The sequence below is a fragment of the Pelobates fuscus genome, chromosome 1, assembly GCF_036172605.1.
Source record: "Pelobates fuscus isolate aPelFus1 chromosome 1, aPelFus1.pri, whole genome shotgun sequence".
Taxonomy (NCBI): Eukaryota; Metazoa; Chordata; class Amphibia; order Anura; family Pelobatidae; genus Pelobates; species Pelobates fuscus.
This window is the reverse complement of record NC_086317.1, coordinates 246,279,491-246,302,676: the sequence shown is the minus strand read 5'-3', so window position 1 is coordinate 246,302,676 and position 23,186 is coordinate 246,279,491. Positions and strand designations below refer to the sequence as shown.

At 44.3% G+C, this 23,186-nt stretch overlaps 1 protein-coding gene across 4 annotated transcripts in view; it reads left to right on the top strand.

Annotated features, from left to right (window-relative positions):
- KCNQ4 (potassium voltage-gated channel subfamily Q member 4) overlaps positions 1 to 23,186 on the top strand; it is a 183,586-nt gene that overhangs the window by 76,870 nt on the left and 83,530 nt on the right. For all 4 annotated transcript variants that reach the window (XM_063456365.1, XM_063456360.1, XM_063456370.1 and 1 more), the window contains exon 2: positions 18,771 to 18,861. In XM_063456365.1, the coding sequence (XP_063312435.1) occupies positions 18,771 to 18,861 (91 nt within the window). The remainder of the gene's footprint in view (positions 1 to 18,770; positions 18,862 to 23,186) is intronic.

The following is a 23,186-nucleotide window of genomic DNA, read 5'->3' as shown; positions in this document are numbered from 1 at the left end:
CGTAGAGAGGGCCCTGGTGGAAGATTTTATTGGGGCCTTCTATCGCAAGGGTGGCAAAAAGGTAGATCCCCATCTGTCATACAACTCCCAGCATGCTTTATCAGCTGGGGCTCTACCATTTTCCCAGCCTTGCAGGGTTGTGTTAGCACTGAGCAGTGTTTGTGTGCTTGAATCTAAGCATGTTTGTGTGAATGTACGGGTGTGTTTTGTATGTAGTGCGGTATACTCCAGACACACAGATACACACACACACTGACAACAAACAAACAGATGCAGTTACAATGATACATACACTGACACACATACAAATGGGCAGACACACACATATATATATATATATATATATATACACTGACACACAGCTACACACACTGATAACATGTGGACACATACAGATAGGCAGACACCCACATACACTTACTGACAGCGAACAGATTCACATACTTCACACACTGACAGACAGATTCAAACACAAACACACAGACACACACACACTGACAGGCATATAGATACACACACTGACACATGTAAAGACACACATGCTGGTCAAAAGCTTTATGGATTTTTTCTATACCATCTTTTCTCGGAAGCTAAGCCATGAAGAAAAGCAAAAGTTATTATCAGCTGGTGCTAGCTTAGATATAAACAGTGAGAGATGGAAAGTAACTGTAAGCCGCACTGTTAATAGAAGATTACTGTTTGATGTGTAAGTGTATATGTGTAAAATAGTCTAGCTGCCATCTTTTTAGAATAATACAAACATATCACAGAGTATTTGGTAGTCATAATTTATTATCTTCAACTTATATGTTCATGTATGTATGCAGGCAAATTGCAACACTGAGGGAGATTGACAATCTTGAGAGGAGTCTGCTGCTCACTGAGCAGAGTTTAGTGGGTGCAGGTAGTGGAGTGGGAGGAAATGAGACAGTTGGTGAGCAGGCACATAGCTGGGTAACAGTGGGGCGAGGAAGCAGGGGGGGAGGGAAGAAGAAAGGTTTAGCTAGTCCTGATCTTGTGCAGCCTAACTGATTTGCCTGTTTGAGTGAAGATATTGGGAGCATCAGCTCAGGAGAAGCTGTACTGCAGGAATCTGTTCCTTCTAACAGCCGTGGGAACAGCCCCTCTAGTACAGGTGGGGTTGAGAGTGTAAGGAAGGCTAGACAGGATGTGGTGGTAGGGGACTCTATAATTAAGAGAGTAGATAGGGTAATCTGCCACTCTGATCAGCTCAATCGGACAGTTTGCTGTCTTCCAGGTGCTCGGGTCCGGCATGTTGCCGACAGTGAGATGCTAAGGATGACCCAGCTGTCATGGTCCATATTGGTACCAATGACAAAGTCAGATGAAAATGGAAGGTCCTAAAGAAGGAGTTCAGAGAACTAGGAAGTAAGCTAAAGAAAAGGACCTCCAAGATAATATTTTCAGAAATATTGCCTGTGCCGCGCGCTACAGCAGAAAGGCAGCGGGAGATTAGAGAGGTCAATGCGTGGCTTAAGTCTTGGTGCAGGAAAGAGGGTTTTGGGTTTTTAGAGCACTGGGCCGATTTTGCGCTTGGGTACAACCTGTATAGTCGTGATGGATTGCACCTAAACGGAAGAGGGTCTGCTGTGCTGGGGGATAGGATGGCTAGAACGTTGGAGGAGATTTTAAACTAGTAGTAGGGGGGGAGGGTCAAAGCAATTTAGAAAATGGAGATAGGATAGAAAGGAGATGGGCTTTAGCTCAGTATAAGGGGGGTGGAGATGGGGGGAGGGGAAAGCTCATAACAGAGGAGGTATGTAATATTGATAAAAATTCACAAAAAGTACTCATGATAATATTAAATATATGCTTAGTAATGCAAGGAGCCTATATAACAAAATGGTGGAACTATAGACAATAACATACACTAAACAATTCTATAATAGGCATAACGGAAACATGGTGGGATGAGACACATGACTGGGCAGTTAACTTAAACAGGTACACGTTATTTAGGAAGAATAGGAAAAACAAGAAGGGTGGTGGGGTATGTTTGTATGTCAACCATGAGTTAAAGTCAAATCTTAGGCATTTGGAGTGTGACGAGGAAAATGTGGAAGCTTTATGGGTAGGTATCTGCTTGGGGCAAACGAAGGGAAATCAGCTATTGGTTGTTATAAACCACCTAATGTAAATATTAATGAGGAAGAACAGCTGTTAGAGCAAATTGGGAAAGCTGCAAATCGGGGTAACACGTTAATTATTGAAGATTTTAATTAACCGGACATAAATTGGGATAGAGTGACTAGTACTTCAAGGGAAGACAGATTTTTTAATGTGTTAAATGACACCTTCATGTCACAACTGGTACAAGCACCAACTAGAATTTAGGGATCGACCGATATTGATTTTTTAGAGCCGATACCGATACTGATATTCTGTGAACTTTCAGGCTGATAGCCGATATAATTTGCCGATATTCTGTACATTTACCATTTTGGAAAATAAAAACTATTTCTAAAGGTAAATGCACAAAATATACATGCCACATGTAGTGGATGCAGTGTGTTTAGACAGGGGAGCTGTGTGTGTTTGTGTAGTGTGTGTGTAGTGGATGCAGTGTGTTTGTGTAGTGTGTGTGTAGTGGATGCAGTGTGTGTTTGTGTAGTGTGTTGTGGATGCAGTGTGTGTTTGTGTAGTGTGTGTGTTGTGGATGCAGTGTGTGTTTGTGTAGTGTGTGTGTTGTGTATGCAGTGTGTATTTGTCTAGTGTGTGTAGTGGGTGCAGTGTGTATTAGTGTAGTGTGTATATAATGAAAGCAGAGTGTTTGTGTAGTGTGTGGGTAGTGTGCGTAAACTAAATGCAAAGTGTGTGTGTGTGTTTGTGTAGTGTGTGTGTATATAAGGAATGCAGAGTGTGTGTATAGTGAATGTAGTGTGTTTATATAATGCAGAGTGTGCGTGTTTGTATAGTGTGTGTATATAATGCAGTGTGTTTTTGTAGTGTGCATTATATAAACACACTACACAAACACACACTGAATTATATAAACACACTACATAAACACACTGTGTATATAATGCAGTGTTTATATAATTCAGTGTGTTTGTATACTGTGTGTATATAATGCAATGTATTTGTATAGTGTGCATTACATAAACACACTACATTATATACACACACTATACAAACAAACACTACACAAACACACTGCATTATATACACACACTATACAAACAAACACTACACAAACACACTGCATTATATACACAGTGTGTTTGTGTAGTGTATGTGTATATAATGGAGTGTGTGTGTGAGGGGGCATTTTTTTATTACATTTAAAAAAAAAAATTTAAATTCTTTATTTTATTGTGCTTGTTGTGTACAGGCGGCCTTTTAACATGTAACTTAGTGCTGAGATCGATGATTGGGGTGGGGGGGGGAGAAAGAATGGGGTACGCATACCCCAGAGCAAAACTAACCCACAATTTTTTTTCAAGTACATTGTAACGGAGCTCCGTGTACCCCGACCGAGTACCCTCCGTTGATGGATGCTCCTAGCGCTCTCAGAGGACTCCAAGCACTGCAGACGACACCACAACCACCGCAGGCTCCACAACCGCCGTAGCTTAACTGGAGCCGCGCCGTCTTCCTTCCACCCGTGTGGGGAAGATCTCTCCTCCTGGAGAGCGTATCCGGAACAAGCTCTTAAAAGAGCTAAGTGATTAAGAGCTCAGGGGAATATGCAGAGCATAGCAATCCCCAGTGTGATATAGCAGTTCCCTCCAATAACGAGACAAGGCTACGTATTGAGGGTCAGAAGAGGTCTGAGGACTGGAACACCCAGCCTGCTTTTTATTAGGATAAGGTACACACAGGACACTCCCAGGGGGAGGATGAAATTAACCAATAACAGCATAGTACAGCCCACAGGTTCCCTCCCCTCAGATAAACAGTTAAACCAATTATTACATACAATAAAAATACAGTTTTCACATACACACTGTAACTTTAAAACCATACATTCAATTTCAATAAAAGTTGCATATTCAGACTCAGCATACATCAAACATAAACACTTCCAAAAATCAGCCAAATCCCTCCAGTGGATCAAAAGTTAGCTGGAAGTCCCTTTATGACCGACCGCAAGCACAATTTCTTGCCCAAAACAGTTCCATAGATTTGGGCTGTGTGGCCGGTCAATTTCATGCGGAAAAACGACTAAGTCCCATTTCGAACGGGACTTAGTCTCTGGAGCTGCAAGTTCAGTATGGGAGAAGGTAAGGGTCAGCGGTGTTCGGCAAAATGTGTAGCCGATTTTAGTTCCACAGAATCTTTAGCATACACCGCTGACCGCATTCGAATGACTAAAATGGCCGCCGCCACGTGTTCGGCTGCCGAATGGCGGCCACCCAGCGCTCGGCAATTAACCTGCAGTAACCTCACAGCCTGGGAGGTAAATTGCCTGCACACTTTAACTTCTGGGTGGTCCGCCTGTGTGGTACTTGGTTCAGTAAGCCCTATTTACTGAACCAAGTGGGAGAGAGCCAGGGGCAAGTTATTTTACAGGTCTGGGGACATAGTCTTAAAGGGACATTGTTCAGCAAAGTCACAATATGTCCCCAGACGGTTCTTAAAGGGCCATACACACCCAATAAAAGTTAATACATTATCAGGGGCACAATCTTCCAGGGGCCATAGTCATGAGGAAGGAGGCTGGCAAATAGGCTTCTCCACAATCCAAGGAAGCAGGGCAATTTTCCATTTAAAGGGCCAGTTACAAATAGCGATTTGTAACATACATCAATTCTAAAAAGCAAAAAATTAAAGTGTAGGTACACTGGAAACAGAGATGGTTAGTTAATGAAGACCAGGAAAAGGCAGAAATTTTAAATAACTATTTTTCTTCAGTATATATTAATGAGGATCCTATGCAAAGAGATATGCACATGATTAGTGCAAAAAACTTGCAGATAAATTGTGATTGGATGAAGCGAGACAAGGTGCTAAAACAGTTAAAGAAAATTCATGTAAATAAAGCTCCGGGGCCTGACGGTATTTACCCACGAGTACTTAAGGAGCTAAGTGGGTAAATAAGTGAACCTCTGTATTTAATCTTGCAAGATTCTTTTGTTTCAGGTATTGTACCGGAGGATTGGAGGAAGGCAGTTGTCGTTCCCATATTTAAAAAGGGTTCAAAATCCTTGCCTAGAAATTATAGACCTGTGAGCTTAACTTCTGTGACTGGGAAAATATTTGAAGGGCTATTAGGGGATAATATTCAGGAATTCATTGGGAAGAACTTTGTTATTAGCAAAAATCAGCGTGGTTTTATGAAACATAGGTCATGTAAAACTAACCTAATTGCATTCTACAAAGAAGTAAGTAGAAGTATAGATCAGGGTGTTGCAGTGGATGTGATCTACTTGGATTTTGCATTTGATACGGTTCCGCACAATAGGTTAGTCTTCAAACTAAAATAAATTGGTCTAGATGAATATTCTTGTTCTTGGGTAGAGCATTGGCTTAAGGATAGAGTAAAATGAGTTGTCATTAATGGTAAATTTTCAAGCTGGACAAAAGTGGTAAGTAGTGTCCCTCAGGGTTCTGTTTTGGGACCGCTTCTATTTAACATATTTATAAACGATCTTGAAATAGGCATTGAAAGCCATGTTTTAGTATTTGCAGATGACACAAAACGTTGTAAAGTAATAAAATGCAAGCAGAATATTGCTTTGCTGCAGAGGGATTTAGATAGATTGGGGGACTGGGCACTAAAATGGCAGATGAAATGTAATGTAGAGAAATGCAAAGTTATGCACGGGGTTAAGAATGCACAAGCAACTTACACCCTAAATGGTAGTGATTTAGGGATAACCACATACGAGAAGAATTTGGGAATTGTTATAGACAACAAATTAGGCATCAATATGCAATGTCAATCTGCAGTTGCTAAGGCCAGTAAGGTTTTGTCATGTATAAATAGTGGCATAAATTCTCGGGATGAAAATATAATTTTCCCTCTATATAAATTGCATTTTAGTAACGAAGAAAGGTTAAAAAATTTAAATCTCTTTAGTTTGGAAAAACGGCGCCTGAGAGGTTATGATAACATTATATAAATATATTCGGGGCCAGGAAAAAACATTATCTGGACATCTATTCATAAACAGGGCTATACATAGGACACAAGGTAACGCATTTAGGCTGGAAGAAAGGAGATTTCATCAAAGGCAAAGAAAAGGTTTTTTTTACAGTAAGAGCTATAAGTATATGGAATTCTCTGCCTGAAGAGGTGGTTTTATAAGAGTCCATACAGATGTTTAAACATCAATTGGATAAATACTTGCAAAAACATAACATACAGGGATTTAATTTCTAATTAGTGGGGTAATAGCTGCTTGATCCAAGGAGACATCTGACTGCTATTTTGGGGTCAAGAAGGAATTTTTTACTAGTTTGTTGCAAAATTGGAAGCACTTCAGACTAGGTTTTTTGCCTTCTTTTGGATCAACAGCAAAAACATATATGAGGAAAGCTGAACTTGATGAACTCAAGTCTCTTTTAAGCTATGTAACTATGTAACTATGCATGCTCACTTTATTAGGTACACCTGCACATTAAAACAAATAACCATAGAGAGAATAATATGGCTGCACCTGACATTCACATAATTAGTTGATGGTATGTCCATTTTAAGATTTCTGGGGATTGCTTAGAAGATCTGATCTAAAAATATGATTTATTTTAATTTGTCTTGGATTTGCCATTCTGGTATTCACTAAAGGCAATGCCAAGTTGGTAAAAAACCCATTAACAAGGAGGTATTGAATCTAGAAGTCAGTAGAGACAGGGCTAGTATCAATTCTGACAGAGAACTATTTCAGGTAATTAAAAAAAAACGTTATGGCTGCATCCACAAGACAACCAAACCTACAGAAGATAGTTAGAAGATAATCTAATTTACCTTAAAGACAAGATATCATGGATTCATCATTTTCTTTCCCCAGAAAAGAAACAACATATATTTATTAGATTTCTGCTAGGTTACTATTATTTTTTGCAATGTTAAACACTCTTTACCATGGAATCATCATTTCATATGCCAGGGAAGTGTTTGGTCTCAGCCATCTAACACAAGTGGATTACCTACCTCCTGTATGACCAACCAAATCCAAGAAGTGAGCATGGGTGACAAAGCTGCACCAACCACTAGTGTGCATTGGTGAACACCAATAAGGTTTCCTGTGGCAATCATCAATAACAGAAATGAATAATAAAGCAAAATAAAATCACCAAGAATGTGCACAGGTGCTTAAACAAATTATGTGAATACAATGCAACATATCAAATACAATACAGTACGCAGCATGCACAATTGCACAAACATGTACATAAACCAAACTAAACAAACCACAAACTGTGCTGTGCTTAAATAACCTTTTAAATTAATATATAGTTATTCATCTTGTATAGATACTCTTGAATTCCAGGTGCATTGAAAATGTATGTAACCAATATAGTGCAGAAAACTGTTAAAAATACACCCTCAAAAAGGATTACACTTCCTTAGACCTCCACTCACTTGGTCCAGAGCCTCAAATCCCGGCTCTAGGTAATCAGGTATAATTAGAGAGGGGAACACCCCACTTGTATCACACTCCTCCACTGTTTTTCTCAGATGCATATAAAAAGAGAAAGGTTGGTAGAGTCAGATGGCGCAATATCGCCCAAAGATACTTTTTACACCGAACACAATTATAAACGCAACACTTTTGTTTTTGCCCCATTTTTCATGAGCAGAATTTAAAGATCTAAGACTTTATCTATGTACACAAAAGGCCTATTTCTCTCAAATATTGTTCACAAATCTGGCTAAATCTGTGTTAATCAGCACTTCTCCTTTGCAGAGATAATCCATTCACCTCACAGGTGTGGCATATCAAGATGCTGATTAGACAGCATGATTATTTCACAGGTGTGCCTTAGTCTGGCCACAATAAAAGGCCTATATTGTAAAGCACTACGGAATCTGTTGGCGCTATATAAATGTAGATAATAATAATAATAAAATGTGCAGTTTTATCACAGAGCACAATGCCACAGATGTCGCAAGTTTTGAGGAAGCGTGCAATTGGCTTGGTGACTGCTGGAGTGTCCACCAGAGCTGTTGCTCGTGAATTGAAAGTTCATTTCTCTACCATAAGCCTTCTCCAAAGGTGTCTCAGAGAATTTGGCAGTACATCCAAGCGGTCTCACAACTGCTGATCACGTGTAACCACACCAGCCCAGGACCTCCACATCCAGCATATTTACCTCCAAGGTCTGAGACCAGCCACCCAGACAGATGCTGCAGCAATCAGTTTGCATAACCAAAGAATTTCTGCTCAAACTGTCAGATACTGTCTCAGGGAAGCTCATCTGCATGCTCGTTGTCCTTATCAGGGTCTCGACCTGACTGCAGTTCATCGTCATAACCGACTTGAGTGGGCAAATGCTCACAATCGATGGCATCTGGCACTTTGGAGAGGTGTTCTCTTCACGGATGAATCCCGGTTTTCACTGTAGAGGGCAGATGGCAGACTGCGTCTATGGCGTTGTGTGGGTGAGCGGTTTGCTGATGTCAACGTTGTGGATCGAGTGGCCCCCCGTATCCCCCAGGACTCCCCCAATACAGTAAAACTGCACATTTTAGAGTGGCCTTTTATTGTGGCCAGCCTAAGGCACACATGTCCAATAATCATCCTGTCTAAACAACATCTTGATATGCCACATGTGAGGTGGATGGATTATCTCGGCAAAGGAGAAGTGCTGATTAACACAGATTTAGCCAGATTTGTGAACAATATTTGAGAGAAATAGTCCTTTTGTGTACATAGAAAAATCTTAGATCTTTGAGTTCAGCTCATGAAAAATGGGGGCAAAAATAAAAGTGTTGCGTTTATAATTTTGTTCAATGTATATATACACAAATAAAACTCTTGCTTGTCTGGACCGATTACGCAGAAGAGCAACTGTAGCAGAAATTGCTAAAAAACATAAAGGGATTTTATAGTGCCAGGAAAACAAACCCGGCTTTCTGGAACTAAAGAATCCTACAGTGCCCTCCTCTCTGCGCCACTGTAACGGGCCTCTCCCTCAGCACCGAATGGTTTAAAATCCCTTCAGTCACTTACCTGAATCCAGCGCCGATGATCCTTGGTGCTGGTCAGGCTCCGCCCACGCTCCTCCCCCGCCGACATCAGCCAGCGGGGGAGACCTAATGCGCATGCGCAACAATGGCCGTGCTCGCTTTAGGATTTCCCCATAGGAAAGCATTAATTAAATGCTTTCCTATGGGGATTCCGGTGACGCTGGAAGTCTTCATGCATAGTGTGAGGATGTCCAGCGTCATTTGACAACCAAAAGTCATCTAAGCATCCGGAAGTCCCTCTAGTGCCTGTCTGGTAGACAGACGCTTGGGAAGAAGAGGCATTGGGAAGAAGAGGCAGACCCTGGGAAAGAAACACTGAATGAGTGCTGGGAGAGGTAGGAAGAGCACCAGGAGAGAGCGGTATCTCGTAACAGAGGATGAGAAGAAGCTGTTGATGATCAACAGTGTCAAAAGCAGCAGAAAGGTTGAGGAGAATTAGGATAGAGTAGTGGCCACGGGATTTTGCAGAGATAAGATCATTGGATACTTTGGTCACAGATGTTTCAACAGAGTGATGAGCACGGAATCCAGATTGAAGCAGGTCAAGCAGAGAGTTGGATTCCAGGTCTGTAAATCTCGCATACACAACTCTCTCAGGGATCTTGGAGACAAACGACAGTAGCGAGATAGGGCGGTAGTTTGATGAGGAATTTGGGTCAAGGTTGAGCTTTTTCAGAATCGGGGTTACGGTTGCATTTTTAAAGGGTAGAGGAAATGTGCCAGAGGAGAGGGAGAGATTGAAATTTTTTGGGAGAGGCAGAGCAAGAGAAGGAGACAAAGTGCAGATGAGATACGAGGGAATAGGATCGAGGGAACAGGTGGTGGGGCGGGAAGAACGGAGCAGAGCAGAAACTTCTTCTGTTGTAGCGGGTGCAAATGAGTATAGGACAGCTGAGGGAGTGTGGTTAGGGGAAAGGTTGGTAGTGGATAGAAAGAGATGAGAGATCTCTTCCCTGATTGTAAAAATCTTCTCAGTGAAGTGAGTTGCAAAGTTTGTGGTGGTCAAGTTGGTAGGAGGAGGAGGCACGACAGGGCACACAAGAGAATTAAAAGCATGAAACAGTCGTTTGCGGTCGCGGTAGAGTGTGGTTATGAGTGTATCGAAGTAGTTAGCTCTCATGTTAATGCTCTTAGATTAAAGGAATAGAAAAAAAACATATTGTAACGGACCGCTTGGCACCCCGACCGTGTATCTCCGTCAATCACCGCTTACTAGTACTTGCGAACACCATAAGCACCATAATGGAACACCGTAACCACCGTAAACCCCACAAACCGCCGCAGCTTGGTTGGCGTCTTGCCGTCCTCCACCCACCCTGGACCCAAGAGGCTGGCCAGCAGGCCCCTCCAAGAACCAGTGACGAGGCTACTAAAGTCACACATATATTCCACTTCAGGTTAATAATGGATCCTGTGGACTCTTGATGATGTTTTAAATTATTATTTTGTATTATCGTGAAGGGGGGCGGGGAGTGGCTGGCATATCTAGCAAATTCTGAGATGACATGGAAATTGCTCAGGTCTTCGATTTCTGAGCTAGTCAGCCTGATCTCTGGGCTATGTAGGGTCATTTGATGACCATTTCATTTATTTAAAAGAATTCTAATTAGGAACTCATTCAGATCAATTCAGCATTTTTTGGGGTCAAATTCTAAAGATTGTAACTTTTAGTAAATACACTACCAAACTTAAGGGATTCTGAAACTATTCAAAAGATAGTAAATTCAGCCTTGTAAATGGTTCATTGCACTTTACGTGTAATATATCTATGTAGCATGGGAAGTGGGAAGCAAACAGTTAATAGCTGAGCCACATATTCTTTGTATATAAAAATAAAACAAAATGCTTCTTCCATTAGATAGTTACACTAACTCAGCAAGTTTGAGAGCAGTTCCTATAATAGCTTGTGAGGTCTCTGCTCCCTCTATTGGTAATGTATATGTACTGCACCGTGTTGGAATACAAGTTGTTTTGACATACAAACCCCCTAGCCCTTTGCAAACACAACCTGCAGTGCTACTGTAACATTTACCTCCCAAAGGAACGTGGATATGTCAGTGGATTATTTATTCTGTTTTCACACAGAAGCATCTAAAAATAATCTAGCACCTGAACACTTCTGTACTATGCGTATGTAAAACCTGCAAAACAGTGTAAACATGTGATACAATAAGCTAAAAATAATTTAACACCTGAACGTTTTTGAACTGAAAGTTTTTGGCGCACACAAAGTCATATAAATATTGTGAAATTACAGGGGTCAGAAGAATAGATTGTTTGAAACGTGTTTCCTCAACCCCATTACGAACCATGTGGCCCAACTTGATTGTAAAATACTATGGGCTCAGTTTAATATTAATGCATAAGCTATTGAAAGGATCACAATGTGTTACAAAATACAGAAGTCACTTTTAAAAACTATGGGAATTTTTGAATATAATTTATTTGAAAACAGATTGTTTGAAAAGCGTATCCAAACATATTACGGGTAGAGCCCTCTTTACCTTATGTACTTGTCTGAGTATATTGTAGCTGCTTCCCTAATTGTACAGCGCTGCGGAATATGTTGGCATTTTATAAATGTCAGAAATAAATAATAAAATACAATTTTGTTGTAATGAAACTACACAAGAATTTACAAGACATTTAGGTGACATGCTCTGTTTAAAGGAGCCATAAAGGCACCTAGGCCACTTTATCTCAATTTAGTTATTTGGGTGAGTAGCTCTTTAGTTATAAGCCTGCAATGTAAAACAGCAGCTTTTCCTGTGAGAGTCGAGCCAGACTTGATTTATAGTCAAATGCGCACTAGCCCCCAACGCTTTCCTATGTTTATGATCTCAGCTGGGTAGGTGAAGCGGGCACGGCAAGACCAACCCAGCGAGGGAGGTAATGGAAGTAAAACTTACCTTTTACGGGCAGACACCTAAATAGCTGGATTAAAACTATACCTATACCGAGGAATGCATGTTTGTATCTGTTACGATATAGTGTTCCTTTAATGATATGAAATATTCAGAATGGATTTATATACATCACTTTTTAATGGGAACCTCAAAAAACACACACGTACTAAAAGCATATATGATTGCCCTCAGATACAATTCGATGTTTAGTGAATAAGTCCCACAAAATGATCCACTCAACTGGAAAAAAAGCCAGGAAATAAACATGGAATTTCAACCTCTAAAGATGGCGGGGAAAAAAATAAAATACACAACTCATCTGGTTTGGTCAAAACGTTATAATTATGTGGTCACTTCTCTACAATTCCCACCCGAGCGAATTGCTGCAACAATTTATTCACTCTCAAATATCCCAGACTTGGGGGCGTGGCCTGGGCTCGGAACGAGATGGCAGCATAGAGTGAGAGCTCTGACCCGCCGGCGTTACACACAGCCTTTAATTTGATCCCATCAGCATACATGGGACGCCACCGACGAACCGACACCCCCCAGACCCCGAGGGGCTCCCAAACCGGGCACACTCACGGCCCGATGGATGGATTCCTCCAAAGTTCTGCCGACATGTGCGAGGAGGCAAGCGGATCCAAGATGGCGCCGACAGAGCCGTCCTCCAGGGAACCTCGTGGCACTACCCTGGAGCAGATCGGGGAGGAGATCAGAACTATGGCTGCTGCTATGGTCACAAAAGCTGACCTCCTAGTGCACACCACATCCATCCAAGATGCCCTGCGGGCCGAGATAGCAGGTATCCGGGCAGAGGTAAATACACACAATGGCCACATCCAAAATCTAGAGCACTCCCAGGAAACACAAGCCACAAGGCTGCAGGCGACTGATATGGCCCTCGCACGCCAAGGGGAGCTATTACTACACATGAGGAGGACAATGGAGGACCTAGACAATAGGGGGAGGAGATGTAACATCAGGGTCCGTGGGGTCCCTGAACCTGACGGTGAGGAAAACCCTGAAAATACCCTAAATGACCTATTCCATATGATCCTGGGAGAGGGCGCTCCGCTCACATTCAGATACGAACGAGTACACAGAGCGTTACGCCCCAGGTCAGCAGACGGCAACCCGAGGGATATTATATGCTGTCTCAGCTCCTTCCGGGACAAAGACGCCATCATGCAGGCGGCCAGATCTCGACGTACCTGGGACTTTGGGGACGCGGCAGTCTCCCTCTTTAATGACCTCTCGCCCATCACTCTAGAGGCCAGGAGGGCACTGAAGCCTATAACAGCGGCCCTGCAAGAACGAAACATCCAATACAAATGGGGCTACCCCTTTGCCTTACTGGCCCGTCACCGGAATGGCTGGGCCTCAGTCCGTTGGCCCGAGGAGATCCCAAGATTTTTGGAAGAAATGGAACTACCACATATCTCGACCCCAGACTGGGTACTGAGCCCGCTAGGAGGGAGACCTCCACAGCACAGAGCACCTAGGAGGCGAGATAGAGGACCCCTGCAAGGCCCAGCACAACGCAGGCGCAACAACCCGGAGGCGCCGGAGTAAGGGGTATACCCACTACCCCCTTAGATGCGTCCCCCTGACTCTTACTCCTGCCTGGGGACCCTCCACACTCCCTGACCTTCACGGCACACACATAGATCACCTGCACTTCCCTATTACTGGACATGAGGACCTATCCAGCTTGGTAACACGGAGGTACAGATTTAATTTTTTCTTCTACCGGGATTTTGGACCTGAACATCCATTAACCAACCGTTAAGTATGTATAGAATTTGGGGGGGGGTAACGGGGGGTGCCTACTCTACGACACAGGCAAAGTCCTACGGGTAAATCTGTTGGAAGCGACACAGCGAGACACTAGACTGAGTTTATATGGGGACATACTTATCATGGGCACGTACCCGCCCGCACGCTGAAGCTCCTTTGCTCGGGACACATACGCCTTTATTGATTGCAGACCTGGAACCCCACTTTGCACCATCGCCTATGCAGATGCTCACCATGGACATACGGTACGGGGCAATGCCCCTATGCACAGAACACTGGCTATGCTCGGTCCCGTTTGAATACATGTCTGGTACTCCAATTATTTGGCTACAGGGCCCACATGACACTCAGGGATTAGATTACACCCATAGCTTTACACAATGCCCCTTCATATGACTCAACAAGCGCTCACTGGATAGACCTCACTACTCCACCACACGCTACTCTCGCTCTACCACATAGAAACGGGTGGGGGGGTGGTACACATCACACCTCACACTGGCTAGTGGACAACCAATCCACCACACACAGGGAAGGGAGGTTCATGCTCTACCACTTCCACTGGCATAGATAAGAAACCATGTTCTAGATAACTGTGTAAGGGGATGGGGCTGAGACGTAGAGGGGACACATCCAAGCCATATTTCAGAGACACATGATACTTCCCAGTAACCTGACGGGGGTTGGATAGGAATAGCATTGATGTCATTATATGTGCTATCACTACATCTATGTGTATACCATCGTACTAATCACATTATCTCCTGCATATATGTCTAATGGGTGTGATGCAAATGCTTAACCATTGTTTATTTTTCCTTGGCTGTCGTGGGAGCTATCCCCAGGATGGGGGGGACGGGGAGCAGGTCGGAGCAGGTCGGACGGGCTCTGACCACTGTTTATTAGGTTATATTGTTGCTCTATGTATATATGTGTTTCTATGTTTGGCATTCCATGTATGGATAAAAGCACCAGGCTGTGGAGCCGGCGGAGAGGAGTTACCTGACACTACACAGACACCACACTATTATTTCTGGTCCATTACGGATCGGGGTAGGGCTACTGACCCCCAATACGGGCCGCGTATAGGTCTGGATGACAGAGCTCCCCGTAGGCTCACCCCCTGGTCTGGTTACCTGGGTGGACTCGGGCATCTCTTGTCGTCGCGCGGCTACTCCCTCCTCTTCTCGGAGGAGGACAGAGGTGAACACCTCCCTTTCCCTCCCTTTCGGGGTCACCTCTACTTGGGGATCCTCTTAATTCCCCACTTTTTTGAATCTACTCTCTTTCTACACTCTGTACCCTAACTTTGGCATTCCTGTGACACCCTCTCCCTGACCCTAGGAGCGCACCCCTCATGCTGGGAGGTTTGTCGTACCTACTATTTTACCCGCCCTATCCTCACTAACCACTGACGACGTATATAGCCCCACATCCATACACGCCTGTCGACTCGACGCGACAGTATTCACGGAGTGGGTCCCCTATATTACCGGGACTTACACACCGTTTGACCTTCCGTCTCCACAACTACACAATAGCTTGACCACTGGGGATTAGCTCGACAGTGTACTGAGACCTCTGGATAACTGTGCTATGGGAACTAATGCCGAAACCTCTGCGTGTCCTGGCCCGAAAGGCGAGGGCGTACCTCAGTGCTCCGCTTCGTGTTATGACTCTCAACTGTCGAGGCCTCAACATACCTGAACGTCGCACTCATCTGCTTCGTGAATTGAGGAAACAGCGGATCTCCATAGCAATGCTCCAGGAAACTCACTTCCTCGAAGGATCCGCACCTAAACTCCGAAATCGGCAATATCCCAATAACTTCTTCAACAACCACCCCACGACCCGTAGGGCAGGAGTTGCTATCATCCTTGCAGCCGACCTGGACTTCCATGAACTGGACAAAGTAACCGACAAACTGGGGAGATTTATTTTCCTAAAAGGCACGATAGCGGACAGAATTTATACCCTGGCCTCTATATATGTGCCCAATAAGAATCAGGCACGTTTTATGCGGAGAACAATGAACAAACTGAATGAATTCTCGGAAGGCATGCTGGTCGTGGGGGGTGATCTTAACACTCCATTGGATCCTCAGATGGACACGTCGACGGGGCATAGTTCCTTACCTGTATCTAGTATTCATGCGATACGTAAGTGGATGAGTGACTTGGGACTGGTGGACTGCTGGAGGGCGCTCAACCCAGATACCAAGGACTACACCCACTACTCTGCACTCCACAGCCGCTATGCACGGATCGACTACATCCTACTTCAACAGGAAGGCTTGCCACGACTGAGTAAAGCCGAGATCGACCCCGCCACATGGTCAGACCACGGCCCGGTTACGGTGGAGCTGGACTCCCCGCTGTTCAAACCAGCACAGTGGACCTGGCGTCTGAATGAAACCTTACTCCAAGACCCTGCGGTGGAAACTGAGATCATGCGAGCTCTTGACCTTTACTTCCAGGAAAACGACGTGACGGATACTTCTCCAATAACTCTTTGGGAAGCACATAAGAGTACCATACGTGGCATAAAAATCGCCTCCCGTTGACGCAAGGCAACCATGCAGGAAATGACGGACATATATAAAACCATCTCGAGGCTGGAACTCCAACACAAACAAACCCCACTTGCCTCGGTTCGGCAGGACCTGACGGATGCCCGACGTCGCCTGAAAGAACTCCTCACGAAACGATACCAACGCTCCAAGAATTTCTTTTATATCCACGCCAACAAAGGCGGCAAATACCTCGCCCGCGTCCTGAGAGGAGATACCCACGCGGATACATAAAATTTGTTTACAATCGGGAAAAGTGTCTCAATTTCCTGAGGACATCACCAATGAATTCCGACGTTACTACTGCGCCCTCTATAACATCTCGGGCTCTGAAAACACACCATCGGGACGCCAGACCACCACACTCATTCAAAACTACTTACGCGACAACGTAGGCAGACGAGTGTCTCCAGAAGCGGCGAATATGCTGGACGAGCCAATTAGCATTGAAGAAATGGCTGCAGCCTTGAAGAATACCAAAACAGGCAAAGCGCCCGAGGGCCTATGTCACCAAGGAGACACACTTAGTAAAGCAATCTCTCTGCTCTACCAACACCTGCTGGTAGGAAACACCACATCGAACAACACTTTCAGGAGACTATGGGAACAACAACTAGAGAGCCCGATCTCGCAACCACAGTGGGACGCAGCACTCCTCTGGCAATACAAGAGCTCCTCCAGCTCCCACTATCAGGAAGTCAACTATAAGTTAATATCCATGTGGTATAGAACACCAGTCTTACTACACAGGATCTTCCCGACGACACCCCCCTCATGCTGGAGATGTCAGGAGGAGAGGGGTACGATCGTACACCTCTGGTGGGAATGTCGACTCATCGCCCCGTATTGGGACCGTATCTGGTCTGAAATCAAGACGATGCTGGGGGACGACACGGAATGGTCTAGGGAACTGGCCCTCCTACATATCACCACCCGGTCTATCTCTGGCTATAAGAAATCCATCCTACGTCACCTACTGAACGCAGCTAAAGCCCTCATCCCTGTGTACTGGAAGCGGACTGAGGTTCCCACGGTTGAAGAATGGCTACACAGGATCGGAGACATACAACTGGTGGAAGCGCTGCAGGCGTCCCTGGCGGGTCGGGAGACCAGGCACGCGGAGATGTGGCAACCGTGGTTCGCATACCAAGTTAATGGACGATAGACTTCCTGTAAAAAGGGGGGAGACTGTAGCCCAAATGACAGCTAGCACCCCACGCCACTGACTTTGTGGGGGTTGGGACTACCACAGCGCTAGGGGCATATCCCAGGATTGGCAGAATCAACATCGGCCCGACGACCTGACCCTCCCACACACACCTCATGAGGTCGAGAACACACTATCCACTCGAGATCCCTCACTCCTACCGTGTCCATGACGCCAACATGTGTGCGGGGTGCGCTCTGGGGAACCGGGGGGGGGGGGGGGGGCTCACTACGATAGCCACCCTAACTCACCCTAACCCTCCCTTTCTACTTTTCTATCTCACAATATTTAATCAAACTGTAATAACCGATAACAGGGTACTGTAATGGGAATACAGGAAGGTGGCATCACTCTGGACACCTTGAGTCGAGAGACATGGGTACTCGCTCAAGGGATAACTTGACACACTATCCCGACCAAGACTACAGGCGAACACACCCACCTACTCACCTAGTATTCTTTCTGGCATATACACAATACCTCATTACTAACCCCAAACTGCCGCCCAGCCTGGTATTAGAACAACGCAAAATGTTATTTTGTAACCACCAAGTTGTATATGTGTCCAGGTACCTGAAATTCCTCGGTCAACATATTAAGAAACCTGTTTAACTGTCACTGTACTTATGCCTAATGTTAAACGTGAAAAGTTATGTTGTAACTAAACTGTGATGGATGCAATGTTATTATCGACACAACAAAACTCTCACCTCTTCGGCACCATCATGATGTAACTGTATCTTACAATGGCCTGCGAGCCGAACCTTTCTGTGTTCTCTTTCGATCTCTCTTAAATAAACAGATTTACAAAAAAAAATAAAATATCCCAGACTTGGTTAATACAATCTGTCGGCTCAGGTATATAAGTAGTCTCAGTAGTCAGAGGCGAAATGTTGTGAATTTACCATTAAATTTAATTTTTTTTTGCCGAAATTAGTAAAGTGAAAACATTCTCCAATGCAGCTCATTTGCTAGTTCTGCTTCTTGACCAAATATTTGCACATTGCAACAAAACCTAATTTAGTGTATGAACGTGCTGGTATATAACTTGAAAATGTCTGTAAGGTAAGCGACACTTGGTAACATCTAATTTCTGTTTGTGACTCTATATTTTGTGTCTTCTCTTTGCAGATTCTTCCTTGTATTCAGCTGTCTGGTGCTCTCAGTCTTCTCGACAATCCCTGAATATCATCACTTAGCCAACAAAGGTCTCTTCATACTGGTGAGACTCCCCTAACATTCTGTCTTCATGCTTTCTCTCTTTTTATGTGTGATTTTATCTATTTACTCCTAAAGCTAAACTATATAAGTTACTCACTAAAACAGTGGTTCCCAATCTTTTTTTGGACCAAGACACAATTTAGTGAAGGATACATTTCACACCTTTTTTTCTCTTTAATTATCAGTTTAAAAATGTCACGTGTACTTTTATTACAGCGATAAGCATACAAAGTCAGTCAGGGCTTTTCACTAATGTAGATAAATCAAAGTGAATATCAAATAAAAAGCCAAAGTAGCCATACTGGTAGCAAATCTGATTTGGAGAATGTTTTCATTTCAGCTACTTTGGCCTTAAGTTTGATATTCACTTTAAACTCCTGACTCCTGACAGTTCTCACAGATAGCCAAACCAAAATTAATTTTAAATTCACTTTGCGTTCCAGGCAATTTAGAATTTAAACCTGTTGTAAATCCCTTTACTGATTTCTGTGGTGTAAAAGAGAATTGTATATCATTTCTAAAGCTATATGTAATAAAATACAAATGTTATCAGATAGTGTCAAAAGGAGAGATATGTGGATGTGAAAATGTATGTGCTGTAAAGGGGAGACAGAGACCAGTTATAAAATGTCTTCTCCAGATTACTAAAAATTATTTTACATACAATTTCAAATGGTTTATGGAAAAGTGATAATGTACAAATGCTACAGAAATAACACTGGCACTCTTAAAACTGCACGCAATATTACTTTGATAGTAGCACTCTCATGCAAAATTGTCTATTCACCACTGGGTAGAACTTGAGCCTGTAATTAGGGTTAGTTGTTTTTAAAGCAGGTTAGCAGTTTGTTCCAAAAACGGAATAGAATTATTAACACACAGCTTAGCACAGGAGTATTCAATCTGGTCTAGTGGGCGGTTTGGGATTTCAGGTTGGCAGTGGTGGATTCTGCTGAAAACGCCCGGTGGGCCTCGATGGCTGTGGACCAAGCCCGGCAGGGGAGATTCTTTCATCTCCCCTGCCGGCCCATGTAGAGCCAGTCTTGCCGTAAGCCCTCTCGAGCTGGTGAAGAGATCAAAGATATCACTGGCCTGCTGGCACTTAGTTCCAGGAGAGGGAGTGAAAGGCCTGGGAGGCTCTGCCACCTCGGCGAGCAGGCTGGTTGGAGCGTTGCCGAGTGTCACCATAGCAATGCTCCGAGACAGTGCTATGCTTGCCGGAGGAGCTGCAGGCTAAAGTAAACATGCCACCAGTGGACCACCAGGGCTTGCAGCATTATGTACCCCTCCCTGGTAAAAGGTAAGAAGAAGGGAGGGAGAGACATTAAGATAGATTTTTACATCTCACCCACCTACACACAGCATAGACCCTATGCACCCTTCACACACACCCACACACTGCATACCACACCCACACACCGGCCCCCCTGCACACACACTGCATCCCACACACACTGCACCCTACATACACACACACACACAGCACTCCACACACAGAAACAGGACTTCACAGACACAAACAGCATCTCATAAAAACACATATAAAAAAAAAAAAAGTAGAATAGAAAATTAAAAAAGGGGGAAAAAATAGATACATTTAAGTACATATTAAAAAAAAATTGCACTTGTGCTATAAAATATCTTACTGCAACACTTGTGAGCGGTAAGGACATTTTACCATCAACAACGATACAAAAGTGGGCCATAGGCATTAAAAGGTTGACTACCCCTGGCTTAGCATAAAGAGAGTTAAAAAAAAAATCTTTCCTCTAAGGTCCAAAAGCGATGTATAGCATTGTATAATGGGAATTGCAGTTCCGCTATCAAGATTCTGCTGCAATTAGCTTATTTAATTTAAAACACAAAATGTAAGTAATCTGAGCCAATTTTTTTATTATCCTGTGAAAATATTTTTGTTCTTACAACTTCTACAATGAGTAGAGCTAATTGTGGAAGGTATAGCTTTATGCTTAGCATGATAACATGATTGGCTGGACCACTTCCTGGTTTGGTGAGCACTCCCTCACATTTTTTTATATAATTTTTTTTGTGACTAATTTAACCCCATAAGGACGGCGGACGTTCTATGCCGTCCTTTTTTGGGTGGCTCTAAACGCGGAGGGCGGCATAGAACGTCCCCGCCGTCCTTCATACTTACCGGGTCCCCGCCAATCATCCGACCGCAGTTGCAATCGTGGGGTGCCACTCTCGAGCCCCGTCAAAGCCAACCTGACAAAACGAGGCTTGCGGCCTCAACGAGACAGTGTCACGGAGAGAAGGCCGCTCTCCGGACACACAAGCAGGTACAGAGACCGCGGCAAAACACTCCCCCCCTCCCCCCCCCCAGGGACCGGCAGGGGTCATCCTGGTCCACATATCGCAGCCCCACTCACCTGACTCACACCACTGGTCGGCCCACGCTACACACACAGTCAAGCCACAGAATTAAGATGGTGGCGGCTGACCATGAGGTCGAGACAAGCGGGTGGCACAAATCACTGGAGCAGCGTCTGAATGACCTGTTCTGCAGATTCTGGTGTAAACTATAACGCAATGCAGTTCGAAACAGGCAGGCACAGAAGAGATACTCACCTCTCAGGGGCCAACAAATACTAGGGAAGCAGCCCAGATTAAAGCACCCAACCAGCGCAGTCCACGAGGTAGGGCCTACCATCACTACCGCACGTGTAATGCCTGAGAGACCAAAAAGCTCTATGACCGTGGACATGCCCAGCCGGCTACTGAGACTGCCAAACCCCCAGAGGGAGCGGAAAGCTCGACAAGGTATGGCCCGGCGCAGGCGACGCAAGCATGCCCAACGTGGGGGAAAGAAACGGTGGCTAGGAGGCGAAAAGCATCGGGGCCAACCTCAACCTAGCCTCAACCCCGTACACACTGCAGGGTCTGTTCCGCATACAACCTATACCTATGTACAGCCACCCACAAGGAACTCCCGCATGCAGCACCCCCGGGACAATTGGAAGCGGTTCCCACCGGCACCATCGAAAGCTTCGCTAGAATCGGCCTCGCGCAGGGGCATTGGCTGACAGGATCCACATGGAACTTACACACATTCCTAAGCAGGGGAATGGGCTAACGCTGGACTCTCTGGCAGGGGCCACCTTTATCCCACCATTACAATGCTTAATGTCTTGACTAAATATCCTAACGTTTTCATAGTTTTACTTTATGTTCTCAAGTCTCAACCAATGACCTCACATATGACTTAGCGGGAAATCTAGCCCTTACACGGGCACTATAGACATAAACATGGGAACACGGCCCCAGGGGCTGTCCCCACCTACTAGCCTTGCACAGCGTAACAAATGTCCCCTACCACGTGTAAACCACCTAGCCTTGCCCAAACACTAAGCCAGTTTGCCTGCAACCACCTCGCTGCACTACATGACTCCTCGTAGGCCACCAGACACACCACACACCTACCCCCTCAACTGCCTAGCGCAAGCAAACATGATAAATCTGTATCCGACATCAGTCGACCAGCGAGTTTACACCCTGACCTTAAAGAGGGCGCTATCGCACTATAAACCTAATCACCATATCAGACTCTGTCGGTGTGTTCTAAGTTTGACTGTGATATGTTACCATTAAACGTTTATGCTTTGACTATGTATCTTTATACCACAAAATGGGCTCTACTTAAATGCCACAGTTGTTAATCGCTGTATTATGACCACGCTTACAAAGCTATTGTGGCAGAGTAAGCTGCTTTGTTATCTCATGCACTCAAAAATAAAGAATTATAAAAAGGGATAAAAAAATAGAGAGAATAGAGAAATCAAGACGTGAGGCAATGGGAAACTCAGTAGGTTAATAGATAAAGTAATTGAAGGGTGAAGTCGCTAGGGCACTCCCCGCGGACTCCACGTTCAATGGGTCTCCTTTGCACCCTAGTCAGTCAGGTATAGGATCCACGGCTGCCATCGTGCAGTGTGCTTGTCGCTGTTGGGGAGGCTCTCTTTCCGAATGCATAAGTCCTCAAACCATGTCGTGTCCTGGTGTAATTTGACACGATCTCTGCATTGTCCGTAGAAGTGTTTAAAGGAACACTATAGTCTCCTAAATTACTTTAGCTAAATAAAGCAGTTTTAGTGTATAGATCATTCCCCTGCAATTTCACTGCTCTATTCACTGTCATTTAGGAGTTAAATCACTTTGTTTCTGTTTATGCAGCCCTAGCTACACCTCTCCTGGCTATGATTGACAGAGCCTGCATGAAACAAAAACTGGTTTCACTTTCAAACAGATGTAATTTACCTTAAATAATTGTATCTCAATCTCTAAATTGAACTTTAATCACATACA